This window comes from Lasioglossum baleicum, chromosome 1, assembly GCF_051020765.1.
Source record: "Lasioglossum baleicum chromosome 1, iyLasBale1, whole genome shotgun sequence".
Taxonomy (NCBI): domain Eukaryota; kingdom Metazoa; phylum Arthropoda; class Insecta; order Hymenoptera; family Halictidae; genus Lasioglossum; species Lasioglossum baleicum.
In genome coordinates this window covers 7,347,014-7,359,269 of record NC_134929.1, presented here as the reverse complement: position 1 = coordinate 7,359,269, position 12,256 = coordinate 7,347,014, and the positions used below count along the sequence as shown (strand labels likewise).

The window sequence follows — 12,256 nt, the reverse complement described above, 5'->3', positions numbered from 1 at the left end:
ATTATATCGCTTTTATTTTCAGCTTTGACAAGAACAAAAGTTCGTACCGGAATACATAAATACATTCTCCATCTATAATACTGTTTCCTTGAATAACTTCTCATTTGTGTTATCTGTTTCTCCCGCTTCGTTAGGGTATAATCACAAGGCACGTTGACTTTAACACATTTTTATTTCACTTCTTCGTACACCTATTACAAAAGAAGCAAAACCATTCGTTCGAAAACGTTCATACGCATACAAACATATGTCCAACATACGCAATAGTTGCAGACCGACGAAACAGAAGGAAAATATATATTCCACGGTAATCAGTAAGCAATGATCGTATAGATATACGTATAATACTTAGGATTAATCGTGCGTGAATCGCATCGAAATAAACGCGTGGCTCTAAACGGCGCGTGTTTGCAGCACAGTAAGAAAAATGTTCATAGAAAAATATGACTGGTATACGCAATAAATCGCACAATTAAACGCGTGAGCATAACATTACGTGTATCTTTCCTCGTCGCATAATCGTCGGAACTTCTCTTTTTTTTCTCGTCATGGAGAATAATTGAAGGGAACCTCGGGGTACAATGATAATTATATGTAGTAATCGCTCGCTTACAAATGATATGCTCAGTGAATTGTGTTCCGTTTCCCATACGTTTCACGATTACGTGTTGATATAGTCGGTAGAAATGATATAGTGAACTTTTCTTGTGTTCGGAAATTTTCATCCTCTTCTTTTTTTTTTGATTTTCTCTTTTCATTCGCTTTGCCTCCTCCAATTTCTTCCACTGACTATACTCTGCTATTTCTGATAATTAATCTTCTGACATACTCACAGCCAGAGGAAGAAAACTGTGACTCGTGAGTTAAGGAAGAATATATTTAAACGCAAATTCTTATCGGTTCGTGGCTAGAGACGATTTCTAGCCCCAAGGGTAAAAATTACTTTGGGGCTGGGGATAATTAATCAAGAAGTCAAAGTGCAATTAGTGTCATTGAATATCAACGATCTATACCTGTTCTATCGACTATATAAATACCTACAGATTAGACACATATAATATATAAATGTCTTTCGATATCAATTTGTCGCTATCTCCGCGAGGGACGAAGATACAAATTTCGATTCGCAGTTGTAACGCTTCGAACATGTACTACAACAGGATTAATCCCTTAAATAATGCACAGAACATTTGTTTCGCGTGTGATATTAACGTTTCTGAAGATTCAAGTAAAAGATCGCTCAATTATTTTGGTTTTTATTTAAGGAATGAATCCCCGAAGATGTTAGTACCATGAATCGCAGATTGAACCTATTAGATTGGTTTCCAAACTTGAGATTATAACAATTCGTTTGCTTGTAACGACGATTATTAAAATCGTTCAATTTTCTGCTGACGATATTCGGATTGCTAAATAAGTTCAACCATTTTCTTTCGGAAAGCTTGACACAACGCATTTAATATGACTTTTTCAAAAAGTATACGATCACGGAAAAGCATCGTTCTGTTTATATGGTTGATTGCATTTAATAATAAAATTTCGTTTTCGTTCATTTTTAGCGAATTTTTACCCGCATTTATAGAAATTCAAATTAAAATAGTTTCCATGCAATGCGATGCACTGTTTTCTTTTCTTGATATAGATTTTTAAAATTTGATTTCATTTACATAAAATACGAAAACATTTAAAGATCTGAAAGAATTCATATAAAATCAGATTGAGAAACCGCCCGACTAGGGCTGTTACTTTCCTTCGAAGATTTTGGAGCTTCGGAGCTTCGAATTACGGAGCTTCGAATTTCGGAGTTTCGAATTTCGGAGTTTCGAATTTCGGAACTTCGAAGGTGATGAAAATCGAATTTTCGAAGCTTCGAAATTCGAACCTCCGTAGTAAATTATTAGAGCACGAAGCTTTGAACTTCGAAATTTCGCTGCTAAGTTATATTTGATACAATTACAGACACTCCTACATTTTGAAAAAAATACGCCACCACAGATAAAAAATTGATTAAGTTACAACTTCATACGATTCGAAGACTTCGAAACTTCGTGCAGTTCGAAGGCTTCGAAGCTTCAATACTTCGAAGTTCCTTTCGTTCCCTCGAATCTTCGAAGAGTCGAAGCTTCGGAAAAGTAACAGCCCTACTGACCCGACCGGCGACAATATAAATTTTTGGGTACCCACCCACTCCTAGTAGTAACTATGACAATAGTCCCTTCGAAGATTATAAATGTCCAAATTGTACGGGCACATTGATCAGAAATGTTAAGTTCGTTGAACATTGTGAATTTTGCAACTTCTTGGCGCAAATTACAGATATATAAATAAGATGTGCATTGAAAAATGCTGCAACTCTATAAATACATATTTCGATTGTATATTTGATCATGTCAATTATACGCATACTGTCGAACAAACGAACGAATTACATGATCGTTCAGAAAGCAATGAAAGTTGAAAGGTATTTATAAACGACGTTTCGAAACCAACTACTGCATCTGAGACTCCATTCTAAGTAAAATTGTTCATTTTGACTGTTTTCTATACAGCAATACTGTGCCATGTGGATATGTTGGTTTTTGTTTTGTATGATGACTGACACCCTAAACTGATATACTTCGAACGTACATCGGCCAGAGCATCAATAATCGCTATGATTATTTGTTTGATCGGTATCGTTATTTTTTTGTTTAATACTTACCACCATATCTATTTAATGTTAAAAGTTACACGTATATTTTTTGTTTGCGATAAGAGATCAGTAACACATTAATAGTAATTATTACTTGTTTGATGTGTGTGCTTATCGATATCCGCTAAGAATGTTACTTATTGTTTCTTTGTTAGAACGATACATTCAGAACATCGTTAAATTCAATTTCGGCGAGAGTTATTTGACGTGCGGTTTCTCTGTACTAATCTCAAAACGCTTAAACAAACTTCCCATATATATATTCCCATCGAGATTATTCCGCTCACATGTATTTTCCTTTTGATTCGAGTTTTAGCCCCCCCCATGTCTTAAAATTCTTGCATTCTTTCATCTTGAAAATATATTAGTAAGAGATCGATGGTTCCATTCGATCGTTAAATTCGTAATATTATATGTATACATGTATGTACAACGTTATCATTAAAAGTGCAAATATCCCTCGCCATGGAAGTACTGATCTATGTGGTAATCAAACAGCATCGTTCACTGTGTTGCACGATGTGCAAGTTCCTTTGCATTGTAAGAGTAAGTTCAACAGCAATTGCTTTAGAGTCCATTTTCGTGTACAGACTGTCTCCTTAGAAGCTATACTATCTACGTTCAGCTGAAGATAGAAAAAACATAGATTCATTATATTTACGCCTAAGCTAGCTTAGATCTGGTTAATCAGATTTCAGAGGATACTATCGCAGGGATCAATCTACTCGCTTAAGCGGCTAGACTCGTTTTTCCAGGATTGCAAGGGTGCAGGATGCGCCTTCTCATTTCTCGATAATAAGAAGAGTTTTTCAGTAGTCAAAAGCGCTAGATAGAAGATCAATCTAGGCCGCGATCGCCTTCAAAAGTCCTGTTTTTACGTTTACAAGGCGTAATTTGCATTATTCGGCAGCATGTGCAGTGACTCCCACTAATATTCGAACACTCTTAAAATGACAATAACTTCTTAAACATTGGACCATACGATTTGAACTCTTTTGGGAAGTTAGAACAATCGGTTTGCTGCGCAGTGTGAAAAAAATTTTTCTTTCAAATTTCAAGGTTCCGCCTATTCACCATTGCGCAGCGGGGACATTTCCCCTTGCGGGGAGACATTCAGCCGCACAGCTAGATTTGACAAGCTGTACTTAAAAATTTATCGTATTTTTTAGAGCGTCCAAATATTAATGGGAGTCACTGTAGCTGTTGCAGCTTTATGCTTCCAAATAATGCAAATTACGTCTCGATAACTGTTATTTGTAACCAAAAAATATAAAAAACGATAGGTATTTTTTAATCGTTTTGTTCTTCGAATTCTTTTCTTTATATGTATTTTGTGTAATTATCTTAAATTTCAATAATAATCAACTTTTTATTTATGTTTTTATCGTACAAAATTTTTTAGATCAACTGTTATTTTTAGTCCTTGATTTTCATAGCTACATGCTGCCGATTAATGCAAATTACGCCTCGTGAACGTAAAAATAGAACTTTCGAGGGCGATCGCGGCCTAGATTGATCTTTTATCTAGCGTTTTTGACTATTGAAAACCTCCATTTTTGCATTACTGAGAAATGAGGTGGCTCATCCCGCTCCCTTGCAATCTTGGAAACGAGTCTACCCCCTTAACGTAAATTAGATAATTGATAATAAGATATATTTGCCAGAGACCTACGAATCGATGACTGTCACAGGAAAACTAAACTTCGCTACGGGTCACATCGGAAATGGAAAGCTTGCTCTGCCCATGTACATGCAATTTCTTAAACGTTCTACCTTTTTGTTCGCTTATATTTTTAATTAGAAACGAAGGAGTTTTTAACGCACGTTTCAAAAATTATGTACAAACTCGGACTTGAATTTTGAAGGGAATTCCATGAACATTGATCTTTGCTATCTAACAAAAAAGTGAGCAATGCGCAGTTGCCTTATTCCGCTTAACTAGTACGTTTACATATATGTACATAAAACCGATAACTATGTTATTTTAAATTGTGAAATAATTTCATTTGGTAATCTGTTGCTCTACAAATTTGATTATACTAATAATAATGCTAGATCAAATTTAGAAAAAAGTCCTTGAAGCACACAAAGTACAGGTATTTGAACTCTCGTAGCACAGACACGGCTATATTTACGTTTTTGTGACAAGGAACTTGAAGCAATAAAATCTCAAAAATATCTTATTATCAATACGACTATTAAATTAATCCATTTTTCGTCACAGCGCTATTGCCTACCGCGAAGAAGCTTACTGTTCCTACCTAATAGACTGATTGAGACTACATTTTTCGTTGCATATTCACTGTTTTATCTCACTCATGTTTGGTTAGCGTTAAAGTTACCTTAAAACCAATGCCTTACATATTTACTTGAAATTTACAAGAAAATCCTGTTCACAGTAAGTCGAGGAAGAATCAACTAGAAGTTTAACATAATTATACAGTTCACTCGAACTCGCATCGAAGTGAATGTGTAAAAGCACCGAAGAAACTTAAATTACGTATACATTTACGTCAGGGATCCTTAAGGGTGGTACGATGCGAAAGAAAAAGTGCATTCAGCTTTCGGAAAAAATGTGACACAATGATTGTATTAAAAAAAATTACAGAAAAAAAAGAACAAAATCGAAAATAATAGATGTACATCAAAATCACGTATCAACTAATAAGTAAAGCATACTCATTCTTTATAATCATCGAATAATTTCTTTCTTATTTTACAATCTGAGTTTTCTTCTGAGATACGAACAGTATCTCGGATTGATCGGTCTATTTTCGATCATTTCTCGAGAATGAAACGTCAGATTACAAAATAGAGACATTTTGATTTTGATTGTCGTAAAAAAATTTGCTGGTTGCATGATTTCGCGAAACGTGGTTTTACAATGATTTTCAATGAACTTAACAAAGAAATGTATGAGCTGATTATGTCATGCATAAGTTAATGTAAAGATAATACACTGTGTATATATATACAATTACGGATATAACAGAAGACACTGGCGTACGTACAAGAAATTATGAGTACAATCGAAAACTATGTACAACGTTAATTAAAGGTCCTCTTAGCATTAGATAAGACGAATAATTTACACGTATCAGCTATTCGGAACAGAAATGTGTTTCTTTTATCACCCACATTCGCTCACGACCACGCAGCAATGGATTCACGTTGAAAGAAATTCGTTCGTCGTCGTATGTGTATACGATTCTCGCTTTAATTATCGGCGCAACAATTACGGTTCGTTAAAAATTTCGTAACTAAGGTTGACTCTCTTTTTTGATTTTTCTTTTACCCATTGTTTTACCATCGATATTAACGGAGTGCATCTATAGTAATCACAATTTTCATCGGCTGTTACATCCCGGTGACTTTGATATTGAAAGCTAACGTTACGTATGTATATTTGGTGCATGTCCTGAAAATTGACAACTGTTTATATCATATTTAATATTGTAATAGCAAACTTCTCTAACTACACCTTGGTGACTAATGACGTGGCTATTCTGCTTTTCTCCACGACCGGTTTAAGTATTGTGTAAGTATTTCAATAAACTGCGTATGTTTATAGACCGACACTAATTTATCAACTGCTTAGGCCTTTCCAACGTGAATAATAAATCCGCGCGACACCTGTTGCCGTCGCACACACGGAACGCGTTGACATGCAAATGACAGAGTATGTACTCTTTAAAATTCTCTTAAGGGAGTAGACTCTTTTCCAGGATTGCAAGGGCGCGGCATGCGCCTTCCCATTTCTCGATAATGCAAAGATGGAGCATTTCAGTAGTCAAAATTGCTAGATAAAAGATCAATCGATGCCGCGATCGCCCTCGAAAGTCCTGTTTTTACGTTTACGAGGCGTAATTTGTATCATTCTATTCTATATAAATAAAAATCAAATGCTGTTTGTTGGTAAGCGCATCACTTGAGAACGGCTGGACCGATTTGGCTAATTCTTTTTTTAAAATGTTTGTATTAGTCCGAACTAGGTTATAGGATAAGAGAAATTGGAAAAGTATGACGGAAAAATTGAAAATTCTGGAAAAACTAAAAGTGCTTTTAGAATCATATTTCGATACAACTGAAAAACGAACGTCGCAGCATTTAACCAATATTTAAATAGAAATTTACATTATCGACATTATAAACATTCGCCAGTCAGTTAATTTCGATTACAATTTATTTCGTTACGTACGCAAATGTCGTTTGGCAGCTTAACGTAGTTTGACAGCTTGTTAAAAATAAAAATAGAACTAGATTGATCTTTCATCTAGCACTCTTGGCTACTCAAAAACGCCATCTTTGCATTATTGAGAAATGAGAACGCGCATCCCGCACCCTCGCAATCCTGGAAAAACCAGTCCACTCCCTGAAGCCCGGTTATCATCTTCGGTCGTCGAGTGTTTTGTATTACAAGACATTTATTTCTAAAAAAAAGAAAAGAAAAAGAAACCGGAGAAATATGAATTAATAGGCAGATATTCATTCACCCTATAATATGAGGCACACAGACAGCCATTATCGTTACAGCGGTGTCGTTCTTAGAAGATTTAAAACTTGATGCACTCTATTAAGTTCTGATAAGTTGAACGGAGACGCGAATTGTTTCTTCAATAACGATAAATCGACTCGGATCAGACTCGTTCGATTTAACGGAATGTATTATATACATATGTAAAGCGGACCCTACATGGTCAATCAGGAATGACAGTCTGATTGAACAGTCAGACCAAGTCGGACTGTCAATCCTGACCAATCCTGACTGATCCTTACTTCAATCACGATTGACAGACTGATTATCAGATTGACAGTATTGAGTGTTGAAATTTTATAACCAATAACTAAGTCGCAATGTCTTTTAAAGAGAAAGCCTGTTAGGGTGAGCGCATACTAGAGTGTACTAGAGGGTCTCGAGAAGGCCGCGGAGCTTTGCTCTCCGTCTACCTGCTAGAGATTTGTTGCCGCATGGACTCCTTGCTCCCTTCCTCCAAGGCCCCTGCCTTCTCGAAACGATCCGCGGCCTTCTCGAGACCCTCTAGTATGCGCTCACCCTTAGTCTCCCCTCCACTTCCCGTGATTGAAGCTCGGATTTCCAAATATCTGGAAATCCGTCAGTCCATTTCATCAGTACATCAGTATTAATCTTTCACGATCAATCCGAATGTCAATCTTCGACAAAACTGTCATTCCGATTGACCGTGTAGGGTCCGCTTAAGAAAACAGAATTCTCACTTTCGTTCAGTTGAAAGAGCTAATTCAAACGTAGCGTTGCTAGTATTAAAAGATACAAAATGTCTTTTTTTTATTTTCGAATCGCGATAAAATAGAAGGTGATGTTGAAAACTTTTCAGTTCAATTCTCTGCCGTTACGATTGTGGTTTTTTTTCCTTTTCATACTTAATTTACCTATACCTCTAGGTAACCGCTCGACTTAAAGCTGAAAGCTTGGATACCTATTAACAAGTTCCCAACAAAAAGTGGTTTTCTATATAATCATATACAATAGTATATGTAACAGTTACGATCGGAGTCGTACCATGTGCTCGGAAAAGCGCGACGATCAGGCGCTTATCTGAGGCCACGATGGCTCTACATTAATTAACGGAATTGGTGTTTCTTCCTTGCGCAGTCAACAGTTGACTGTTGACGTTCGAAAAGTTCTTCTACCTACGTTAAAGCTATATAATGGACGTTTATATATATATATGTATCTAAATAAGTTAAAAAAAATGAAGGACATCCACTACTTTTTTACAATTTGCTGATTAAAAGGAAATAAATAAATAGTTCTCATATAGACATACATATAGAATAGTTTAAAGTGAGGGCCTCTCGCCCTTTGTGCTATGTTAAGCATCATTACAGCTGCATCGTTTTAGTATTCTTTTTAAGTAAATGTCGCGTGATTTCTCCACACTATCTTATGGCAAAAGGAAAAAATATCTACAAAAATGCGCTTGAGACATTATTTGATCTATCTAATTCATTTAGAGTCTCCCTAACTTCTCACAACTTTCGACACGTTTCGATTCAATCGATATTCGCACAATACGATTAATATTAAATGAAATGAATACATCAAGTCTCAATTTAATCTAAACACATGCTTCCTTAGCTTTCTCGCGTTCCTTCTGCACAATTATGGACTGAATATTCAAATTCCCATAAAGTAAAATACAACCTCACAGAGGCTGTTGAAACGGGGTAGACCGAGCTAACCCTTTCACTGCCTTCGGTGTGTTGTATAATTTTCGATTTTGGTTTTTTGCGATTAAGCGATTATCTAAATACCATAAATATAAACGATCTAATTCATTGGTTCAGCCTTTCGATTTCGAGACGCAGGCAGTGAAAGGGTTAGATATATTCTAGTTCTGCGACTGGGCCTTTTTACCCCCGCGCGGTTTGATGCTCTCCGAAATCTGCCACATCGCCTCCTCACAGAGGAAATCACTGAAATTGTTGAAGAACGTTATTATACGTTCGTGTTTCTTGAACGAGTATCTCCTGCAACAAAAAATTACCAGGTTCGTAAATTAAGGTTGCATTCGGAAGAAATTAACTGTATATTCAATTCTTTGCAGTCGGAGCTATTTTAACTCGAAAAGTAAACATTCTTGTCATTTTACTATGGATATGAAATTGATGTAACACCTCCTTCAATACTCGCATATTTAGCAATTGATTAGACACCAACATATTTAATAATCTAAACAATATTTTGAATAATAAGGGTTAATATTAACTAATAAGTAGACAGAGGATTTTATACATTTATAACAAAAATGAGTAGGTGTAATTTAAAACAGTAAAAACATTAGAAGAATTTAAAAATACTGTTACTTTCAGCCTGTTAAACATAGCGAGAAAGAGAATGAATTTTTATTTCACTCCAGTTTGCTGCAATTCAGACAGAACATTTTTATTCTGCATAAAGATCTGCTGTCTATAAATAAGTGTTCATCATCTCTGTATGTTTTAACAAAAATAAGCAAATGATATATGTATAAAACAGGAAGATGACCATACCCTTTTTTGAACCTTTTCATATTTTCGACGATATTAAACTGTTGCCATCTTTTTGAAAAGTTAATAGTGCCATCAGGTAATAAATCACTGTTTCCAATATGCACAAACGTAAGATCTTGTAACACGAGACCACTGAAAGCAGACAGAATATTTATTCGTTTATCAATCTCTGTAGTATATCGTTAATCAAATAATATTGAAAATGGATCCTCACATGTATGGGATACACGGCGGTTGCGTTTCAGCCAGAGCTTGTCTGTAGGCTCTAAAACTGCTAGAACTATCGATAAGAGCACAATATTCCTTCAAGCCTTCTGTAATATGCTTTTGCCACTCGAGCCTTCTAATAGGCGCGCTATCCAGTGCAGAAAGCAAGGCTAGATAACTATTAAAATTGTTGATCTTTCTAAGGTGCTTCATTATTTTAATAAATTTAACCACGTATTTCTCTCTATCCTTCGCCTCGTTCTCTAACCTATGCTCCAGAATCCTCGATCTGGCCCAGTAAGACATTTTGTTGAAGTGTTCCGTGAACCTGGTTAGATTCGGGCTTCGTTCCTCGTTCTGTTCCTGGGCCCAGATCAGTACTTCTGGTATTTCGATTTTCATAAACAAATCCGCGTCTAGTAGCGTCATTTGTTCGGCTATCTGTTCGCTCTTGAAATCGAGAAGAGAAGCTTGCTTCGTTGACACGCTCAGTGACGAGAGGATTGGTTGTGCTGATTGCAACTGTTTCGCTTGATGTTTCTCTAAAATTTTCACTCGCAGAGCCTTCGCCATGGTGAGGTCACCGTTACATACTAGTTGCAGCACGTATTCCATTAAGGTCTGCAGGAGAGTATCATCGAGGTCCGATATGCTAGAGGAATACAATATTTTTTAGCTGTTTCTGATTACTATTATACAGGGTCGGGCAATAACTATGTTCACTTGGAATATTGTATCTCGTTAACTATTAGGTTTAGGACATATGAAGGTCAACATTTTTATGGATCTATGGTATAAAAAGTAGGACAGGTAGGTAGGAAGAGTAGGAGTATGCCTCCACCCACGCAGAAAATGTTTGTGTCACAATATGCCCCCCTCTATACTGTTGTCAGTTTTCTATATAACATTTTTTTTTCATATTATTAGTGGACATAGTTATTAATGCACCCTGTACATTTGGATACATGATCAATATAAGAGTGGCTTACGTTAAATCACTAACAACTCTAACTAGTAAAGCAAACGCCTCACGAGCTGTCCTTTGTTCAGCGACGTCAGCAGAGCGAGAGAATGATTGATGACGTTTGTGTAATTTCTGAATTAGTTCGAGTGGCTGCATAAAGGTCCTATACGTTGTTAAGAATGCTTCTTGATATAGGAAATCTGTAAAAAGATAGGCATCTGTAAAATATTATGTCCAATTTTTCATGAAATTGCTACTGCTAATGTTGTATACATTTTATAACGAATGTCGAACAGAGTACTAACTGACCTGACTCCTTCTCGTCTAAGAAGCATGAAAGAAATCCACAATGATTATATACTTTAAGGAACATTTATTAATAATGCATTTACTTAGAACGATGAAGGAAACAAGCTTACCATGTTTATTAGCTTTGGTTGCATGGATCAACAGTGCATCTGGATGTCCTCCCCGTATGTCTGGTCCTTCTTCGTCAGGCTTCTTGAAAACTAAATACTTGGTGACGTCCAATTCCTCGAGAATGCTTGAAGAATACTTGTCCTGGTCAACGTCTCTCAGTTCAAGAGTGTTTTCGTCGACCGATATCGACGACAGAGCATTGCTCGCGGGTCTTGAAGATGGCAATATTGTTTCTAAGGTAATATTATTCTGCAAAGCGAGACATTCACAATTAAAGAATAATTAGTCTACCCTCTTAAGGGGACACCCTTTGAAAACTAATTGTGTTGACCAGTCATCGAGTCGTGTTTGGTCAAATTTTACGGAAGTTATTAGTAGACAACGAATCTTTATGCAAAATAAATAATGTTCTGTCTGAATTGCAACAAACTGGAGTGAAAGAAAAGTTCATTCTCTTTCTCACAATGTTTAACAGGTTGAAAGTAATAGTATAACAGTATTTTTAAATTCTTCTAATGTTTTTACTGTTTTAAATTACACCTACTCATTTTTGTTATAAATGCATAAAATTCGCTGTCTAGTTATGAGTTTCTCAAGGGTGCCCTCGACTGTATGTTTGGTACACTTTGAGAACCGATACGGTACTCACCGATTTTACCGGCGTCGAAGGTGCGAGTTCCTTCTTCTCATGTGTGGACACAGTTTCTTCTGTTTTCACTGGAGTCGAAGTGACTACGGGTTCGATTGTGTGTATACTTTGCATGCTAACAGTAGGTTTCGGTGATATAGGCGGGGGTGTTGCGTTTGATTTAATGGAACGGGATCTCTTTGGTGGCAATGCGGGTGGGAGACTAGAATTATTTGTTATTTCAGCTACCGGCGGTGTCATAGTTATGGAGGTACTGAAAGAAAACCGGAATGTATGTACGCAGTGTCACAAC

At 36.3% G+C, this 12,256-nt stretch overlaps 1 protein-coding gene across 15 annotated transcripts in view; it reads right to left on the bottom strand.

Annotated features, from left to right (window-relative positions):
- Window positions 1–153: 153 nt before the first annotated feature.
- Window positions 154–12,256, bottom strand: part of C3g (C3G guanyl-nucleotide exchange factor) — a 116,578-nt gene continuing 104,475 nt past the window's right edge. For 13 of the 15 annotated variants that reach the window (XM_076443223.1, XM_076444678.1, XM_076439180.1 and 10 more), the window contains 7 exons: window positions 11,965–12,217; window positions 11,315–11,564; window positions 11,205–11,219; window positions 10,921–11,095; window positions 9,939–10,583; window positions 9,725–9,856; window positions 154–9,202 (listed from right to left, as the gene is read on the bottom strand). In XM_076443223.1, the coding sequence (XP_076299338.1) occupies window positions 9,064–9,202; window positions 9,725–9,856; window positions 9,939–10,583; window positions 10,921–11,095; window positions 11,205–11,219; window positions 11,315–11,564; window positions 11,965–12,217 (1,609 nt within the window). In that variant the 3' untranslated portion in view covers window positions 154–9,063. The remainder of the gene's footprint in view (window positions 9,203–9,724; window positions 9,857–9,938; window positions 10,584–10,920; window positions 11,096–11,204; window positions 11,220–11,314; window positions 11,565–11,964; window positions 12,218–12,256) is intronic. The other 2 variants (XM_076440840.1, XM_076446457.1) reach the window with 1 other exon arrangement.